Source organism: Durio zibethinus, chromosome 6 (genome assembly GCF_047325235.1).
Source record: "Durio zibethinus cultivar Kanyao isolate XHJ-2024 chromosome 6, ASM4732523v1, whole genome shotgun sequence".
NCBI lineage: Eukaryota > Viridiplantae > Streptophyta > Magnoliopsida > Malvales > Malvaceae > Durio > Durio zibethinus.
This window is the reverse complement of record NC_143167.1, coordinates 24,211,808-24,232,957: the sequence shown is the minus strand read 5'-3', so window position 1 is coordinate 24,232,957 and position 21,150 is coordinate 24,211,808. Positions and strand designations below refer to the sequence as shown.

General features: G+C 29.6%; 3 protein-coding genes across 3 annotated transcripts; 1 reads left to right on the top strand and 2 right to left on the bottom strand.

The window, feature by feature from the left end:
• Positions 1-221: 221 nt before the first annotated feature.
• LOC111285714 (xyloglucan endotransglucosylase/hydrolase protein 22-like) lies at positions 222-1,494 on the bottom strand. The gene is made up of 3 exons (XM_022875286.2): positions 1,221-1,494; positions 921-1,114; positions 222-796 (listed from the first exon to the last, which is right to left on the bottom strand). The coding sequence occupies exons 1-3, from the start codon at positions 1,491-1,493 to the stop codon at positions 394-396; spliced, it is 870 nt and encodes a 289-aa protein (XP_022731021.2). The 5' UTR covers position 1,494; the 3' UTR covers positions 222-393.
• Positions 1,495-6,437: 4,943 nt separating this feature from the next.
• On the bottom strand, positions 6,438-7,865 carry LOC111284692 (xyloglucan endotransglucosylase/hydrolase protein 22-like). The gene is made up of 3 exons (XM_022873546.2): positions 7,405-7,865; positions 7,119-7,312; positions 6,438-7,002 (listed from the first exon to the last, which is right to left on the bottom strand). Exons 1-3 carry the CDS (start codon positions 7,765-7,767, stop codon positions 6,600-6,602), a joined length of 960 nt encoding a protein of 319 aa, XP_022729281.2. The 5' UTR covers positions 7,768-7,865; the 3' UTR covers positions 6,438-6,599.
• Positions 7,866-13,414: 5,549 nt separating this feature from the next.
• Positions 13,415-14,708, top strand: LOC111284902 (putative xyloglucan endotransglucosylase/hydrolase protein 23). The gene is made up of 3 exons (XM_022873990.2): positions 13,415-13,783; positions 13,876-14,069; positions 14,173-14,708. The coding sequence occupies exons 1-3, from the start codon at positions 13,496-13,498 to the stop codon at positions 14,573-14,575; spliced, it is 885 nt and encodes a 294-aa protein (XP_022729725.2). The 5' UTR covers positions 13,415-13,495; the 3' UTR covers positions 14,576-14,708.
• The last annotated feature ends 6,442 nt before the right edge of the window (positions 14,709-21,150 follow it).

The following is a 21,150-nucleotide window of genomic DNA, read 5'->3' as shown; positions in this document are numbered from 1 at the left end:
ATGTTTTATTTGTGTGAATAAAGTATAAAATTCAATTATTGAATTGTCAAAATATAGATCACATAAAAATATAAAAAGGTGAAAAACTAAATTAGTTGCTCTCTCTCCTTTTATTTAATATAATAGTCTTAAAATTATCATTTAAAATATCTCAATATTTATATTCAATTTTTTAGTTTCTATTTGATAAGCTAGAAACTAAATAGATCAAGGACCATCAATTTGGAAAGGGGAAATGAACTCCTCTTGTTGCATATCTTATAATAACGTATCAGTTATCACATAAAAATAGAGGGAATTCCCAAAGAACAAAAGAATCGTCATTTGCCTGAAGAAGAAAAAAGAAATGAAAGAATATTGATCTCTAATTAATTAATTAACTGTTGTTGCCTCTTAAGACATTTTGCATTCTGGAGGTAGACCTTGAGGAAATCTCTTGGCGTCAGTGCAGTAGTTGTAGATCATGTAGTTCTTCTGAACCCATTGCAGCCTTTGTTGACTTGTTGAATCCATCTCTTGAGAGAACCATGCATTGTTGGCTGAGGCAGAAGATGGGGTATTTGATTTGCAGGAAGATGCTCCATTAGACCAAACACAGGCATCAGCATTGAAGTTTCTGTAAGAGGCAGTGAAAGGAGCTTGAGTCCAGTCTGTCTTCACCAGACCACCCCTTGTAGCCCAGTCATCCGCATTCCACAAGCTAGAGTAAATTCTCATCGGCTGATTCTTTGGAAATGGAACACCGATTGATTCCATGTTTTTGAACTCTCTAATGGGTCTACCGTCGACAGAGAAGCTGAAACAGAGCACAAAACCATTTTGTCAATCAAACTGTTCCTTTCAAAAGTCAAAAAAAGAAAACAGATTGGGGAAAGATAATGCAAGTGGGGGATTTGGTTTTTCCATTTATTAATACTCACATGATACGTTGGGGATTCCAGAGGATGGAATAGGTGTGGAAATCTGCAGTTGGGTCAAACCAGAGATAGAACTGTTGTTCTCTGTTACCCTTTCCTTGACTGAACACATTTGTATGAAGAATGTAAGGATCCCCACTAAGGTTTCCCAGAAACTCAAAATCAATCTCATCCCATGTTGATCCTTTCGAAGATAACTGCACATAGAAATATAGATATTTATCAGCACTTAACCTATCAGCATCTGTATGTGTCGTTATAAAAGCTGTGGGGAAAAAAAGCATTAAATGGAGAATAACTTACATAGTATGCGGTGACAGTGCCAGCAGAGTTGCCAGGGACAAGCTTGAGCTGCATATCAATCTTGCCAAAAAGATACTCATTCTTGGACTGGAAACCGGAACCAGAGGCTTTATCAAGGGAGAGAGTGAGAACCTCCCCATTGTTGACTATCTTGCCACGGCCATCTCCCCATGTGATGTCAAAATCCTGGTTGAAGTGGCTAGCAGAAGCCACCATAAGACAGCCAACTAGAAGAGGCATAAGCAATGTAAAATTGAAACTTGAGGAACTCATTTTTCTTTTCTGGTTTTTGCCCAGCAGAGAGAATATGTTTGGAATATGAGAGGTTAGTAGCTTGATAATTTGGTTTGTATGAGAAGAAGGCTAGAGCTTGATATTTATAGTAAAGGAAAGCTGGAAAGGGTAGAGGAAAAGGCCAAGAAGCTCCATTCAGCTCGGTTGGATACAGTTGTTGAGTACAAAACATATACATAAAAAGAAAAAAAGCTGTCAAAATCGCACCCACAACCACGAACCAGCAAAAACACAGTTTATGATATCACGCGGCTTTACCTTATTTATTTCTGTGAGAAAACTGGAAAGTGCAGTGCTTTCGGCTTTATTGCTGCTCAGTTCCTGTCGCCAGGTCAGCCTTTTGGACTATTAGAGTTCCAGTTCACAACCCGTACCACCCACACCTAGACGCGGCACCGTCGTTGGTAAAAAAAACATTAAAATGTTAGGCTTTGTTTGTTGGTGATTTTATTTGATATTTGTTCCTCATTTTTAGTAAAAGTAAAAGGAAACCCAACGGAGCCTTACTAAAAAGATAAAAACAGGTACCGTTTTTTATCTTTATCTATTTAATTGGCTAAATGCTGAATTTAGCTAATAATATTTAGATTGTTGCGTAAATAAGGATCAAACTTATCATTTGTTCTAAATCAGGATTTTTACCTTTTCAGAATGTGTCAAATAAGAACTTTTTTTGGACTATGGAGGGATAAATTTTAACTGGTGACAAATGGCAATTCGGATGCCAAAATGTAGGTTGAATCCTTCCATTTATTTTTTTGAATGAGAAAGAAAAGTTTAATGGTGAAAAAAAATTTTACAAAAAAAAAAAAACCCAAAAAAAGAAGACTTTCTTTTTTTCAAAACATCTACGTTGAGATAATTTTTTTTGCATTGTTTGAGAAAATATTTTTGTTTTTATTTTTATTTTCACCTTTTGTTTTTTATTCATTGCTTTTTTCAAAAATATATGTGATAAAAAAAATTAAATTATTTTTAAAATATAAACTAAGGAAATACGTTTTATGTACGATATAATTTTTTTAAAATTAAAAAAATAAGTAAAATATTCAATGATATTATCTCAGATTTTAAACTTCTGATTTTTATTTAATAATTTGATAAACTGTTGTAAAAGAAATTTGAACGGAAAGAGATGAAAAAAAGGTTATAAATAATTCAATATGTCAGATATATTTAAAGACAAAAAAAAAAACAAATAAGAAAATAATTACTGTTATTGATTTTTAATTATAAATATAATACATATTTATTAATTAATAACTTCAAAAGTGTGCTAACTTTTTAACTTGTAAAACGCTAAAAAAGTAATGAACATCTCATATTTTCATAATTGAGAATAATTTCTTTTAATTTTTATATTTAAACTCATTTTTATTTTTAATTACAAAACACATTATTATTATTATTATTATTATTATTATTTTAATTAAGAAAATAAAAATAAAGAAACTTTTATTTTCTAAAACTAATGACCAATGAAGTTACAAACTTTTTATTTCAATCAAGAAAGTTATTATAAATTCTCTCATTTGGGATAAAATTTACATGAAATTTTTTAAATGAAATTTTTAAAAATTTTTTTAAAAAAATTTTTAATAAAAAATTAAAATCAATTAATTAATAAAATTCGATGTAAAAATTAATAATATATAAAAAATTTATTAAAAATATTATTTATAATTCAAATTTGATCGATATGTTTAATAGTAAAAATTTAATCAATATTTTTACTAACTATTTATCTAAAAAAATATATAAATTTATTAAATTTTTTCAAAATTTGTATACTCAATGTATATAATGAAACCTTTCAATTTATCAGTTTTAATTTTTAATTTTTAATTTTATTTAATCCTTTCTAATAAAAAATTTTTAAAAAAATTTTATCTAAATCTTTCTCAAATTGGGGTTTGTAAAAAAATAAAATCTTGAGAATAACAAAAACATCAAACCTAGCACAAACTTCAAAAATCGAGAATTCTAAACTCTCTTTTTCTTCGGTTCCATTTAGATGAACAATGAAATTGACTCTAGTAAGATTAAAAATAATAATAAAAGTTATTATAATTACAATTTAAAAATTTTATGTATTATGATTGAAAAATAATAAAATATTTATGTTGAATGAAGCGTGTTCGGGTTAATATTTAAATTTAATTAATAGTGTCACGAGCTTAATCACTTTGCATCAAAAATACATGTGAAATACAAACCTAACATTCATCTTCCAAGTCCTCCTGCATCATAATGAACACCGAATAAAAACAACTTAAATTCTCGTCTGGATCGAGCTTTAATCTCTCCATTGTTCTTTCTTTTAATCTCTCTATCACTAATTTAGTTTTTTTTTTTCTTTTTTAAGCAAGGGAGAGATTTGAAAGGTGGTAATGGTAATAGTAGTGGTAGGAGGAGCGACGGTGGTAGTGGTGCTTGAAGGAGCAACATCAACCAACAACAATAACTAAAAATTAAAATCACAATTTGTAGCATACGCAAATTGGCTTTTCAAATTTGGGATTTTTTTTCTGTTGCTTTTTCTTTTTCAAATTTGGGTTTCCTTAGCAATTTTGAGATTGTGATAATAACAATAAGATTTGAATTTCGATAATTTTGAGATGATGAAGATTGTGATAAAGATGAAGGGTAAAATTGATGTTTAGGATGAATTTCTTTTTAGGTTCTGAATGTTGATATTTGTGCTTTTTTTTTTTTTTTTTAAATTGATAATGGCTTGAATAGAAATTGATCGTAGCTTGAGAAAGCAAAACAAAGAGAGAAAATTAAGATTTATTTTCTCTAGTGATCAAGGTGGAGAAGCCAAATTATGACGAATTCTCGATTAGAGATTCTGTTTTCCCAAATCAATGGAATTAATTTTTTATGAACAAATTGGAATTAATTAACTTAATTAAGTTTTAAAAAATTAAGTAATTTAAGATTTAGACTTTTCTTATAGTCTAAATTTACATTTTTAGTCCATCAGACAAAAATTATGGTTAAATTATGCCTAAGGTCTCTATATTCTACCAAAATTTAAAATTTAATTCTTATACTATATTCATACAAATTTAGTGTTCATATTATTTTAGTTCGATAATTTTAGTCCAATCATTAATTTCATCAATTCTTTATTATTAAAAATATTAACATAATTATTGATTTGATGACGTGATAGTTGACTTGATGATATTAACGTTAATTTTACTAATGTAATATTGATTTTGTTAACGTAATAATTTAAATAGATAAAATAAATTATTAAATTATGTAAATAATCATTATACTCATAAGAAATTTGAAACTTAGTTATTTTAATATAATTTCATAAAAAAAATTTTATTGTACAAATTGAATTTAATAGTATTAGTCCAATTAATAATAAAATCATATTTTTTCACTTTTTAAAAAAAATTAGATTTTAATTTTTTTAAAAAATAAATATTTCAAATTCTTTTTAAATTTTTTATATTTTTAAAATATTAATTTTAATATTTTTTATCAATTTAATTTTTTAAAAATCAAAATTTTTGATTTTTTAAAATCAGATTTTATTTTTATAAAAAAATTAATTTTTTTAATTTTTTTAAAAATTTTCTAGTTTTTAAAAATATTAAATTTACTTTCTTAATATTTTAATATTTTTAAATTTCATTTTTTTGAAATTTTTTGTATTTTTCAATTTTTTAAAAAAAATATAATCTGTTAAAAAATTTAATGTATTTAAAAAATATTAAACTTTAGCAACATAGGAAGTTAGGAACCTTTTTGTAGGTGTTAATTTAGCATTTATGAAACTACTAATATTAAATTCAGTAATCAATTTTCAAAAACAAAGTTTTAGAAAATCAAACAGTGCCTAAGTTGGGATCTTGTTCTATAATATTGTTGCCAATGCCAATGCCAGTCTTTCAATTTACAACAATTGAAACGAATATTTCATTTATTCAATCATCTGTCTTACTTTTTATCTTTTTCTTTATTTTAGTATTTAAAATTATCATAGATTGAATCCCACAAATATTGTTACCAATGGGATCCTGTTTTTAATTTTTTATTTATTCTTTTGGGCCTGGCCTTGCCTACTGGAACTGTGAAATTTTTGAATCAGTAGGTGTAACTTCCTTGAAGATCACCGACCAAGCTAGGCAAATTTTTTTCCTAAAATTTTAGGCGAACTCTGTTCTGGACCAAATATTATTATATTCCTGCCATGCACGCAGCTTGGCATGTTATTTTATTTATTTTAACTGGAATGGAATGGCCACCTGACATGCATAAGAAAGATATATTTGGTGAGTGTTGCTGCAGTGAACACAGCAAGCAAGCTGCAAAGGACTAGCATTATTGATTTATTAATGTTAACACTAGTATTATCATTAGTAGTAGGATAGCAAAGCAAGCATTCATGAGTTTGCAGAGGTTTGATATTCCCTTTTGTGTTTCTGCAGTCTCAATTACTTGCTTTGTTTAACAGTATACCACTTCGCAAGTCCTTTTCCTTTCTCATGTCCTAACTTTATACCACTACTTACTGTACTTTGTAGGGATTGGGGAAAGGTCATAAAAGTGATACGAAATTTGTATTTAACGTTGTTTGTTAAAGGATAACAATCAGTACGTCGAGTCTGAATTCTTTCACTTTGATAATAAGGAAAAGCAATCAAATTTTCGTATGATTTTCATCATCCCCTTAAAATCCAAAAAAATGAGGGGTTAAGAGTGTAAAATTGAGATTTTAATTAAAAAACTTATCTCATCTATCTCTAATGAAGTTTTTAAACTAAGTTAAACCTGCAGTGATCCGTTTGGCTAAAAAAAAAACGTTTATATATCCTTTTTTGTGACATTTTTATCAAGAATTTGTTATTTTTGATGTCATCAGAAAATATGGAAAATCAATAGATCTTTTCGTGCACATAATTCTTGACATTCACATTCTTCTCTTCTCATTGCTTATCATATATACTAGGCTATAACATGTTACATAGATAGTAATGAGCATCCTCGAACAACAAAAGAATATTGCAATAATGAAAAAAAAATTCAAAGAATATTTTGATTAATTAATAGGTATTGTTGGCTCTAAGACATGTTGCATTCCGGGGGTAGACCTTGGGGAAATCTCTTGGCGTCAGTGCAGTAATTGTATATCATGTAGTTCTTCTGTACCCATTGCAGCCTTTGTTGGTTTGTTGAATCCATCTCTTGAGAGAACCATGCATTGTTGGTTGAGGCAGAAGATGGGGTATTTGATTTGCAGGAAGAATCTCCATTAGACCAAACACAGGCATTCGCATTAAAGTTTCTGTAAGAGGCAGTGAAAGGAGCTTGAGTCCAGTCTGTCTTCACCAGACCACCCCTTGTAGCCCAGTCATCAGCATTCCACAAGCTAGAGTAAATTCTCATAGGCTGGTTCTTTGGAAATGGAACACCGATTGACTCCATGTTTTTGAACTCTCTAATTGGTGTGCCGTCCACAGAGAAACTGGAACAGAGCAATAATAAATTTCTTAATCAATCAATTCCAATTTCCAAACGAAAGATGAAAAGAAGATTTGGGGGAGGGGGGAAAATATATTTGATCCATATATGAATACTCACATAATACGTTGGGGATTCCAGAGGATGGAATATGTGTGGAAATCTGCAGTTGGGTCAAACCAGAGATAAAACTGCTGTTCTTTATTACCCTTTCCTTGTGAAAACACATTTGTATGAAGAATGTAAGGGTCACCACTAAGATTTCCCAGGAACTCGAAATCAATTTCATCCCATGTGGATCCTTTCGAAGATAACTGCACATAGAAACATATTTATCAGCAATCAACAATCTATATATTGTCATGTATAAATTGCAGCAAACAGAATCTAATTGGAAACAACTTACATAGTAGGCAGTGACTGTGCCAGCAGAGTTGCCAGGGACAAGCTTGAGCTGCATATCAATCTTGCCAAAAAGATACTCATTCTTGGACTGGAAACCGGAACCAGAGGCTTTATCAAGGGAGAGAGTGAGAACTTCTCCATTGTTGACTATCTTACCACGGCCATCTCCCCATGTGATGTCAAAATCTTGGTTGAAGTTGCTGGCAGATACTGCCATCAGACAGCCAATTACGAGAGACAAAAGTAACGTGAAACTGAAACTCGAAATAGAAACCATGGTTTTTGACTCAGCAAAGGTTGGGTTTGTATATGTTAGAAGTTGATCGCAGCTTGGAGATTGGAGTGTGTTGAGATTATGAAGCATAAGCAATAAGTGGGTATTTATAGTGCGATCACTAAGAAAAGTGAAAGTTGGGGAAAGGCAGAGGAAGGTCCAGTAAGCTTGGTTGTAAACAGTTGTTGGGTCGGAAGACTGGGAAAGTATATAAAAAAAGTAGCCGTCAACATCGCATCAAACAAACACGTCCCAACCAAGACGGAGTTATGAAGGGACGCGGTTTTACGTTGTGTTTTTTTATAAGAAACAGCCGAGTTTCAAGGGAGGTCGCTCTTCGCTTGTAGCTTCCAACTTCTGTCACCATCACCAGGGTAGCACACCGCGGCCAGTTAGATTTTTTCCTCCTTTTAAATTCACCTGTTCACCAACAACTGCCAGCATAAAGACAAATGCCTTTATAAAATTATGATTGCGAACGATTTTTTAGAAAATTACAAAATTTAAATTAATTGTTAATTATTCAAGTTTGCACTCTTAAATTTGGGGGAAAAAAAAACTTTTTGCACTCTTAAAAGTTAAACCAAAAGCACTAAATTCTTAATTAAAAAAAGGACTAAAATATTGTATTAATTTTGGCTGCTTTAAAAATTGATAATGTTGCCCGCCTCGCTTAATAGAATTTTATGAATTTTGCAAATTATAATACATAAATTTTTAATCAACTGCTAACTTGATCCTGTACACTATTACACCTAATTAATTTTTTAAACTTGTTGAATTAGTACGGACTTACTAATTATTACTACAGTAATGAAACCAAGCACATTTATTTAATTACTATGTTACTACTAAATATTGTTTCAAGCAATTTCCAAGCCAATAAAAGGGGAAAATCAAAATCAACAAATTCAAGTTTCCATATATATATATATATATTAATTCATGAGATTAGCATGCAATATTTCTTTTTGATTTTTTTTTTTAATTCTACCATCATTTTTCTTAATTAGTTGTGTCACTTCTATTCCATTAAAAAACAAATTATTACTTAGACTTTTATCGTTAATCAATACTTTATGGGCACAATAAGGTTATAATAGTCCTTGAAATTTATATATTGTTATTTAAAAAAATAATTTTTGTACTTTTTTATGCAATAATATGTTTTTTTTATTAGAAATAATGTTCTTGTTTATCGCTATTTGTTTTAATGTTATCCGTATTAGGACCCGACGTTTTTATTACATTTCCCACTATGGACTTTGTAAGTCTAAGTTTCAGCCCACCCAATGTAACTTCCTTGAATATTCCCAGCCTAAGCAAAATTTTTCTCACAATCTTAGGTGATATGCCCTTAATATGTTGTTTCTTATCATGCAAAATTTGCAAGTGGATTTTATTTATTCAAATTAGAATGTGCACTCTGACATTTACGCCAAACATTTCATAAAGAAGCGAGGCAGTTGCCTATGAACTACTCTTAATATAAGAGCCCTATAAAATATTGACATGACTTTTGAATGCTATAAATAAATTTTGTATAAAATCTAAAATCTTGCAGATATTTGATTGTTTATCTTAAAACATTCTAACGTTTAAAAAAAAATTTAAAATCAAATTACTTTTAAATTTGATTATTTAAATTTATTTTAAAATGCATTTGAATCTTTTTTTTTTTCATTTCAAAAATTATTTATCGACTTTCAAATATCATTTCTTTGATATAAATATAAACTATATGATTTTAAAATTTTATATTTTTGTAAAAGACATACAAAACATTTTAAAAAACATACGCTCCACACAACAGGCAAAATCTAAACCACTTAGGAGTTTGCTTTAGAAACAGGGGACAGCAGTTAGAAGTAAAGAGTTGAACAGTATCGTAAACTTGTTTGGAATTGAAGTGACGAGTAGATTGGTAAGGCTGGAACGGCCCTTTTATAGCAAAATAATTGTAAAAGAAATTAAAAGATAGGAAAGCAATCCGGAAGCGTGAAAAAAAAAAAAAAAAAGGAGCTGTGACCAGCTGGCTTAGAAATGAAAAAGATTTGTCTGTAATAAATAGAGAGAGAGAACGAAAAAACCGAGTAGATTTTCACACGCGGTTTTGGCAGATTGATTTTTGAGGAGATGGGCACGGCCCAGCTCCTCACTTTCCCTGCACCAAACGTCCGTTTCACACGTGGTGCTTTCTCTTATTTTCCTCAATGCCCTACTTTCTGTGGCTATGTCCTTTGGGTGACAACTGGTTGTGTCCTTTAAGTGGTTGGTGCTGGTTAACACGTTAAAGTTAAGAGTAGTGCCAAAATTTAAAAAAAAGAAAAAAGATAAGGGTAATTATCAGGACCGGTTTAATGCTCTTTTGCGCCATATGGCATCGGGTGTGTGGCTCAAACTCAGGCCTTCGAATTTCAGCAATAGCCCCAGAATTTTGATTGACTGATTTGAAAAGTTTTAAGAGTTTAATGCAAAGATGAAATACAATATACCTTTTTTTTTTTAAACAGTGAATTCTCTATTGAAGTTGATATACAAGTTACGCCTTCGTTTTGCTACTTTTTTTTGTTATTTACTTTTTACTAATTTTGTAAAGAACTAATACCTAGCTGTGAAAAGAAAATTCTATATATAATAATAGAGGTTAAAAACTTAATTTTATTATTAAAATAATATTATTCGTTTATGCTTTTAAATGCACTTTTTACTTCATTTTTCTTTTTAGAATTAACAAGTAATAAAAACAGATGACACTGTATTAACTTTTTAATGTTATGTGCTCATGTTATTTCGTGCATGAAAGATTAATTGCCCTCAGAGCTGATTCAACGATTTTCTTACCTCTCAGTAATTTTCCTACTTTGATCCACCAAAAAAAGAAAAGAAAAATTTTTCTTTCGCTTTCCGTCATATCGTAAGTTTATATATAGTACGTGAATTTTATTTTCTATTCGAAAACCATAAAAATTTTTATTGATTTATATTAAACAAGACTACACAGCCCAATTAAAATAAAAAGTTTTCCAATTCTTTGGAAGCTAACCTGAAGTAACGATTTGTTATGTCTTTTCATAGTTTGTTATTCTTCAAAAGTTTGTAGAGAGCGGCAAGTAGACATGTGACTGAATTTGGACCAGGCCTACTCTAGCAGCAGATCTAGATTCAACCCATTTCTGACTTGGATTCTCTTTGGTCTGAAACCCAATTGTTCGGTATGTTTTTCAGTTTGTTTATTTATTTTTTTTGGTTGAAATGTAAAATGATTTGATATTATATATATTTTGTCAGTTTGTTATAAAAAAATAAAATTTACATTTAAATACTTTAATTTTTATCCTTATTTTGATATTTCATATTATTATCATTAATTAAATAATTGACGTAACATAAATATATAATAAAATCATATCATAAGATATAAATATCAAATTATTATCACATTAGTTATTATCATGTGAATAAAAATATTAAAAATATAATATAAAAAAATATAATCTTTTAAATAAAAAGGAAAAAAAGAAAAAATTCGATAAAATAAGGAGGGAAAGCATTGGGAGAGATAGAAAGGGATTGAAGAATGGGGAAAGAAAAAGGAAAGGAAAAGGGCAGATGCCATCAACTGGTTCAAGGTTGGGTCAGGTTCAGTCTACCCCGAACGTAATGGATTGGCACTAATTTAGCTCAAATGAGCCGGTCGACGACGGTGAGGCATTTTCTTTTTTCCTTCTCTTTCGTTTTTCCCTCCCTCCCCTTGTCTCTCTCCCTCATTCTTTTCCTTTTTTTTTTTTTTATATTTTTAAATTTTTAACTAAAAATTATATTTTAATTATTTTTAAAATTTTATTTAAATACTAAAATAAAAATAGATTGCATGATAATGATTGGACAATTTTATGTCATATGCTAATATTTTATTAAATATTAATATCATGTAAATAAATTGATTGACGATATTAGTTTAGAGTATCAAAGTATTTGATAGAATAAAAATTTAAATATTTAAATGTGAATTTTATTTTTTTAAGTATCAAACTAATAAAAAATATATAGCACATGGATCATTTTTATATTTAACCATATTTTTTAAATATATGCATATTTGTATTTCCAATTTTATAGTAAGTGCATCTTTTTATTATTTGAATTGGTGTTAATAAAAAAATCCAAAAAATGATTTAACAAAATTTAAATAATTGTAAATTTAATTCTAGTTTATAATTATATTTTTATTTGCATCGTGTACGTGTTAAAATAAAAAATAAGTGGAGATCTATCTGACATGAAATTTTAAAGGGATCACAAATAGGCAATCCTCTAAAAATTTTTTAAGTGAAAATTTTCTTTAAATTTTATTAGAATGGTGAATAGTTTAGAAAAAAAATTTTCAATATCAATGATTGACATTTTTTTTCAAATAAAAATGAAATTGAAAATTATAAAAAAAATGAGAAATAAAATTTGGAAAGTGTGTTTAATAAGGATAAGAAATAAGATTTCAGATATTACAATTAGAATTAGCATTTCTTCAAAATTTACAAAAATTTACAAAATAAATTTGACGATAAAACTTTTTTTTAAAAAAAATAAATGTGTTTTTTTTAATACTATTTAAGTAAGAAATATTTTAAAAATTTTGCAAAAAATGTTGGAGGAAATTTAAGGAAGCCTTCAAGATTTAAATAATGGAATGAATTAATAATAAAGACACCATTTTAGCTCAGAACATTTAGGACAACAAAAGATTAGTGGATATTATCTATTGATGGGTGTCTGTGGAGTGATAATATTTTTTGACATATGTAACTAAATTTTAGAATCTGATTTTATATTATAAATTAGAATCTATAATATTTTTTTAAAAGTTTTATTCAAGTTTAATATTTCCTTAAGAAAGATTTAATTAAGTGATTAATTATATGTTTAAACAAAAACAAAATTGATAACGATTTCTTTTCGAATTTAGCGGTAGAGCTCTCATTTAGTGTAAGGTATTTAGTGTTTAAGGCTCCATTGGAAGAGTTTAATTGCATTGCTCTCATTGTATTGGAAGGTGCATGCTATGACTAGACCCAAGAAGAATGTAGGAGTAGTGGAATTACATGTTATGGGTGAACGATAAACATAATAGTTTTGTAATCATAATTAAAGTTGCAAGTTGTTTTTTTCATTTTTTAAATTGCTTTCAACCTTGGAACAAAGTAGCCTGTTTTTTCTAACCTCAGAAAGAGTCCAATCCAACTAGCTAGCTCTTTGAGCTTCATCTTTATATTTCCACGGGCTGTAACTTGTATTCTGGAACTAATATACAAGGTCCCCGGTTAGACGAATCTTTCTAGAATCCAGTTGAGGAATTCTCTGCAAGAAATTAGAAGTCCAGTCCATGCATCATCATTCTTTTTTCTCCGTCCACAACAGAAGGTACTAGAAACCAACTTTTGCGTGCTGATCTGTCAACAAATGACTTAGTGGAAATAAACATCCACGCTTATTTCTTGCCCGGGGTAGGTTGACAAGACAACCTAGGAAAGCAAACTTGTCTGTTCTATGATAAAATATTGGTCCTAGAAGCTGCATTTAATTGGACTGACTATAATTATGATAAGAAGGCCCATTTAAATGTGTTTGTTTTTGCGATCCAGCTGTTCAGTTGTAGATCACCCCACCATCCGACTTTCAGTATCAACAGACATTCCCAACATTGCCCGCAGCCCTATAAATTGCCACAAGCTCAAATTTTTCTGCGTGTGACAATTCAAACTTATCTCCATCGTCTAAAACCCAAAGTCTTGCTTTCTACACCATCAAACTATAGTCAATGGACACAGTTTCCTCTCATCCAAATTCTCTAGAAATGCTTCTGATCACTTGTCTTATGGTTGAAATTTTCATGGTCGCTTATGCTGGTAACTTCTATCAGGATGTTGATATCACATGGGGAGATGGTCGTGGAAAAATTCTCAACAACGGCCAGCTTCTTACTCTCTCCCTCGATAAATTCTCTGGCTCAGGCTTCCAATCCAGGAATGAATATCTGTATGGGAAGTTGGATATGCAACTCAAACTTGTGCCTGGCAACTCTGCTGGGACTGTCACTGCCTACTATGTAAGCAACTTTCCAGACAATTACCATATCAATTCATGATTTTTTGCACAAATAATGTTCGTTGCTAACAAATTTATTCTTGTTTTCTGCAGTTAAAATCACAAGGATCATCCTGGGATGAGATAGATTTTGAGTTCTTAGGGAACCTAAGCGGTGATCCTTATATTGTTCACACTAATGTTTATACAAAAGGCAAAGGTGACAGAGAGCAACAATTCTACCTCTGGTTTAACCCAACTGCTGATTTTCACACCTACACAATTCTCTGGAATCCTGGACACATTATGTAAGTAAAGAAAAAAGAACATGACATCTAAGCCCTGCACTTTACCATGCAAATATATATAAATATATCAGCATTAGAATAACTCCGATTTTCTTTGTTTCAGTTTCTATGTAGATGGTCGACCAATAAGAGAGTTCAAAAACCTGGAGTCAGCTGGTGTTCCATACCCAAAAAACCAACCAATGAGAATGTATTCTAGCATCTGGAATGCTGATGACTGGGCCACTAGAGGAGGCCTTGTGAAGACAGATTGGAGCCAAGCACCCTTCACAGCTTCTTTCAGGAACTTCAGTGCCAATGCTTGCATCTGGTCTAATGGAGTATCTTCTTGCAGTTCAAATTCATCATCTTCTAACAACCCATGGTTCTCACAAGAGCTGGATTCTTCTGGTCACAAAGTGCTAAAATGGGTGCAAAAGAATTATATGGTATACAATTATTGCAAAGACACAAAACGATTCCCTCAGGGCCTCCCTGTTGAATGCACTGTCACGAACAGAAAATAGAATAATAAGATCCGACTACTTTCCGCCAGACAATTCGATACGATAATTGTTTCGAGTTGTTTGTTATGATCATGTAAAAATTTAAAATTAATACACTTTTTCGTTTTTGTGCTATACTGGTGTAGCCAATAAATGAATGTGCACTCAATTTCTCGCATCAAATAATGCATCACCCATTATCTATCATCTATGGTTGCAACCAAACTTAGGTGGTGCGTAAAAAAAAAAGAGATATTTTGAAATAACTTTTTTTGTTTAAGATTTAATATAATAATCATTAAAATAAAATAATATTTTTTATAAAAGATAATTCTCGGCGACTCTCTAACATCTAAGTAGAGTATCAAGAATTATTTTCTTCGAAATGTAATTTTTTTGTTTTATTTTAAAACATTAAAAATTGTAAAAAAAAATGTATCGTCTCTTTTTTATTAATAAACGTTTTATCATCGAGTAGTAAATAAAAATTAAAGACAAAAGAATGCAGACAATTATCGATGATAATACGCTAATATATGTATACTAATTAATGTTATGTAGGATGAAATGCAATTTTAAAGTTGGGTTCTTAAGTATAATGAAACTACCCCGACTCTTCAATATCTAAGCAGAGCTTAGGTGCGATTGTTTATATTTAAGATCCCATCTTTATTAGTACTTTTTATTTAATAATCCCATTATTAATGTGAATTAAGAATTCGTGTGAAAAAACTTAATGAAATAAAGTTTCCTAAATACCCTATCATCTGGGCAGCATTTGAAAATAAATTACTTCAAGTGAGATTTTCACACGTGTCCTTAGGATTTTCAGATAGTTTTAGTTAGAGCTTGAGTCAAGGTTTTAAAGGTTAAGGTCTCAAGATTTTGAAGATTTGAAAATGTGTTTCAAATTTTAGGTCTTTACCTTTGGATTTTAGGGGTTTTTAGAAATTTGGATTTTTCGGTTTTGGATATTAAGGTTTGAGATTTTGGATTTTTATTTTAGGGTTTAGTGTTTAGAGACTGAAATTTAAGGTTTGAGATTTTGGATTTCTAGGGTTTAAGGTTTCGTTTTTAAGGTTCAGAGGGTTTAAGGTTTAGAAGGTTCGGGGTTTAATTTTAGGAGTTTAGAGGGTTTAGGGTTTCGTTTTGAGGGTTTGGAGGATTTAAGATTAATTTCAAATTTTTGATTTTTAAAATTTTTTTAAAAAAAAGAACATCTCTAAAAATCTCCAATATCTAAGCGGACTTTCTAAGTAAATTCAATTTTTGTAAATTTCAAGAAAACAAAATTTTTTTATTATAAAGAGTTAATAATTTTAATTAATTTTTTTATAATAATAATTTTTCAACATCTAGGCAAAATTACTATTATTTAAAGCACAATTGTATTCCCTCAAGTGTCTAAGCAGAGAAAAGTTTTTTTTTTTTTTATTATTATTTATTTGTATTCAACACTTGGGTAAAAAAATGTTAAAAGGAATTAAAAGTTTTAAAAACACATTTTTTTTAATTAATATCATTATCATTATTATTATCATAAACAACATATACTTATTCTAATAAAATCTAATAGTATTAAAATATGCATAATTAACAATAACAATAAAGTTAAAATGATTAAAAAAAATAGTTCAAAAAAATTTTGAGAAAAAAAATTACCTGAACTGGACCAGTCAACGGTCCAATCAATGTCGATTCGATCCGATTTAACGATTTGGAGCAGAGGCGGTTCAAATCGGTTCAAACCAGTTTGCTGGTGGCTCGTCTGGACTGGCTGAAGGTTGGATGAGACAGGTCAGCGGGTCAAGTCAACGGGCACGCGCGAATCCTCCTATGCTCAAAACGGCGTCGTTTTGCTCCTAAGCTTAAAACAGTGTCGTTTTACTCCTATGCTTTTCTATAAAAGTCAATTTTTTTCAGTTCATTTGATCCTTTTCCTAAAAAAAAATTTAGCTTTCCCAACTCTCTCTAAGTTTGCCAAAAATCGACGCCCTACCGTCACATTGGCCGTCATCTAAAGTCACCATCGGTGATCGTTACTGATGGTCGTCGGTGGTCGCCGATGATCGAAAAATGATCAAAAAATCACCAAAAAGTTTTCTCGATGCCCTCTTTTCGAATTCGACTTTCTTTTTGCATGAAAAAGCCTTGATAGTTATGAATCGATTTTTAAAGTTTTTTTTTCTTCTGAAATACTTAAACTAATGATTTCTCTTTCTTGTTGTAGGGTGGCTATGGCGTTGAGGTTTCTCCCTACGAGAAAGACTGTGTCATTGTTTTTCTTGTTTTTGTGGATCTGTTTTGGGATTTTTTTTTTTTTTGTTTTTTGATAGGTGAGGATGGGGGATTGTTCGGGTGTGGGGAGTTTTGCATTTTTTGGGTAAGGGAGAGCTTGATGTTTCTGTGTCATTTGGGTGTCCGAGAGCTAGCCTAAAAGGAAGAAAAGGATGGGTACTTTATAGGGCTGAAAATAGTGGTGGTAAGTAGAGTGCACGCTTAGCAAAATATGGGTACCATGGTAGAGTAAGGTCGATGGTGCTGGGCAGTTGAGGCAAGTAAGGTACAGGATTCTGATGGGGTTGGAATGGTAGTGACAAAAATAGGTGAACAGGCTGATGCCGTGCACGGCACCATGCCTATCCCTGTCTCAACCTCCTTCTTTTTTTTTTTTTTTAAAAAACTTATTATTATTATATATTTTAATTTATTAATTTTTATTTTAATTAAATCAATATTATTATTATTAACATTATAAAAAATTGAAAATGGTAGACCCGGACAAAATTCGGTGTCTACAAATAGAAATAATATGTAATATGTATGTATGTTCACGAATATACAAGAAAAGAATACAAACGAAGAAATCGGTTAATTATTTCAATATAAAATAAAGAATAGACACAATATTAATGAAACATAATACAATATACAACATGACTTAAATTTTGGATTAACTATAAAAGGTAAAAAGGAACATAACTCTACGTATAGGTTAAGCTCATAAGGTTAACTATATGTAGCTTTAGGTCACTCTTAAAAAAGTTTTCAAATTGTTTCTTGCATCATTATCCATCACAGACTAGTAAAGCATCATAATCCTCACCCATTATAGTCTAGAAGTGAAAAAGATTCAATTTGAGTGAGAGTTTTTTGCTAGCCCATGTAGAGACATGAAATCTCACGAAGGTGTAGGTATTTTACTCCATTTTAAGGGAAAAACTAGGGTGTAAAGTTCACATTATGCACATGCAAATGAATGACAGCTATGAAAAGGAATAAATGAATAAATAAAACACAAGCATGAGAAAAAAATCTTGAATTTATTAAGTTAGGTTTGGATAACTATAAATCATTTACTGGCCTGACTCTTCTTATCCCCAATGGAGTCACCAAACTATCATAACGTATAGATCCATGGTCTTATTGCTAGACATGAACTTTAAGACTTATTACAATCTTTTTTATTAAGGTGTGATTGGCTACCTGATAAAATTTGTCTCATTTAAAGATGAGTCCCAAACTTAATTCGAGTATCTTTAAAAGGTAGATTCTAGTTTGCAAAACCAAATTTTAGATTCAAGAATGCGAATACATGTGAGAAAGATTATATCTCCTTTATAGTGCCCATCCCAAAAAAAAAAATACCAGTATAATTTCAAATTATCAAAGTCTTCACCATATTTATGATTTATCAAAATATTTAATATTAAAAATTGATCTTAAAATTATTCTAATAGTTTGGTAGCAATTTAAGATAATTCTCTCACCTCAAACGTATTCATGAAAACTAGTATCCCACTTTGAAGAGGCTCTATCGTCAGATTCATTGACATATTTTTATTTAAAAATAATCAATAAAATCCTCTAATAATTTGGTAAGATTTACTTTGATGAGAATCTCCTAATAATTTGATGAGATTTTATTATAAAATTATTTTTAAAAAATGCATTAAATCTTCTAATAGTTTAACAAGATTTAATTTGATATGCAAATCCTCCAATAGTTTGGTAAGATAAAAAACAAAATATTTTATTTTTATAGAAATTAATTTATGAAATTTTCCAATAGTTTGATAGAATTCATAAATTTAAATTCATAAAAAATACTTTAACAGTTTGGTAAGATTCATAAATTTATTTTAAAAATATTTTTTTTGGTTTTTTTAATAAACAAATAAAATGAAATTCATAAAAGCACTTAAAATAAATAATGTATTACTCAATTTAAAATGATAAGTAAAATAATACCTAAGGATGAGAAAAAAAAAATAAAACAAAAAGTATCTAAAATAAAAATAAAATAAAAAATAAATTGAAAAAAAAAAAAGCCAAACCTTGCAATCTGTCAATTGTTCCATGGGCGACATACCCATCCTACGTAGGTTTACACAGGTCCTTAGTTACATAAAATGGTGTTGTATTAGGGCATTATACAAGAAAAAAAAAATGTTGGTTTTTCCTCAGACTGCCTTAACTCTTTCTTTCTTTACTTGGTTTTTGCTCTGCCTTCTTCTTACAATTCAACCCATACCAGTAGGAAAATCCTAAAAAATGGCAAAAAAACCCAATTTTCTACTGTTGAAATCACCAAATATCACCAGAATCTTCAACTTTTGATCGAAAAATTCAATTAGCAAATTCCAATATTCAAATTAAACCCAGATTTTTTTAGTTTCTTTTTTTATAAATCGAATCTTCTTCCAATAAAATCAACAATCACTTAGAATCAAATCTCTCAAAACAAAATCTCATAAATAAATTTCCACACAACCAAAACCCAAATTTGTAAAATATCCCAACAAAGAAAAAAATATTTCTCTAACCTAAAATTTTGCCTTCTCTCTTCGTATCCCTCTCTGTGTGATTTAGGGTTTCATTTATAGGATTCATTTAACAAAATTTTAGGGATTTAATAATATTAATTCATGTTTGAATTCTGGGATTTTATCATGGTTTGATTGTGGTCAATGATCCCATTTGATTTTGGTTTCTAAAAAAATTCAAACCCTCTTTGCCCAATTTCAATTCACATATGAGATTCCAACAAATTTGTGTGATTCGTTTTCCTTTTATTTTTTCAGTTTTCTTGTTAAAGATCAACACATGAATGAAAGAAAAAAAAATAAAAAAAAAGGATAATACCATATTGGTTAGACCAAAACCTGCATTCGATCAACAATTATTCGGTTCAAAGACCTAATAAAATAAAATAAAAAATTGTAAGAAGCCCAAACATAAACCCCTCCAAAGCCCTACGATCCTTACGAGATCTGAATTGAGAAATTGATCATACATTGGATAAAAATGGGTGTTTACAGCTTTAAAAAAAAAAACTTAGTAAAAAAAGAGAAAGAGAAAATCAATAAAAAGAGCTAAAAGGTGAAAGAAAAAACCTTTGGATTTGTAGAGAAGGAAAGAGAGTGATAGTGGTAGTTTTGAAATGTTTGATAGATGAAAACTCATTTCATTCTCTAATTATAAGTTAGAACTTTGTTTTTTTTAGGCTTCAATCGACCATGCCCAACTCTTCTAGTTTATGTTTATGGGTTTTTTTTTTTTTTTAACTTTTTAAACATAAATGTTATGAAGTTGTGATCTGTCTTCTGTTAATGAAACATAGTCGTTGACCTTTTTTTATCACATGCAACCTTCTATCAATATATACACAAAATATCCTTTCAAACAAAACACAAAATAAATCCTACCCAAATAAACTCATTTTATCCTCATTTATGATTTCATCTTTTACTGCAAAATTATATTTTATCATATTCCTATTTGAGAAATGCAAGGCTAATAGCAGTACAGTAGCATGACCAACCTATAGCTAATAACTATTAAATACATGTTAAATATTTGCCAATCTAAGCCCCATAACAAAAATATCATCTAAAAGTAGCAGTTCTATTAATATATACCAACTTTCATAAGGATACATGAAAGAAAACAGACCTTTTTCTTAACCATAGAAAACTTCAGTTGAAGTCATTTACAACCAAAGAAACTCCTAGATTTAAAGAACCAAAACTCATTTCTTTTCTCAACTACAATTCATAAAATACAATCATTTTTTTTTTTGCCAAAAATGCCATTTAGTAACTTTATAACAAATTTAACTTCAAAAATTATAATAGCCTTTAGACAAAAAAGATTTAGATGGTCTAAATCTAAAACATCATTATTCACATTGGAAATCCATTTATGCCATATCACCTAAAAATAAATTTTTAAATCCAAATAAAGCCTTTAAACAGAAAGTTCACATCCACCATCATCCAATAACAACCTAACAACAATTCAATAAAGGTTTTACTTTTTTAATGCAAAAAAAAAAAAAGAAGAATATCACCGAAATGCATGAAGGAATCAAGCTTAAGAGGAGGAAAATGAGTTAGACTCTTATAAGTATGCTTCCCAAAACCCTCAAAAAATGCGTTTGCTAATTGAGTACAACAATGCGTAACATTTAAAATTACAATGATAAATCTACATTATTATAAATTGGCACTATTAGACTTGCATCCAAGGTCACTGCATCTTGTTGGATCTCCAACTTGTTCTTTTAGAATCATTTCCTAATCCATCTTCCTCGC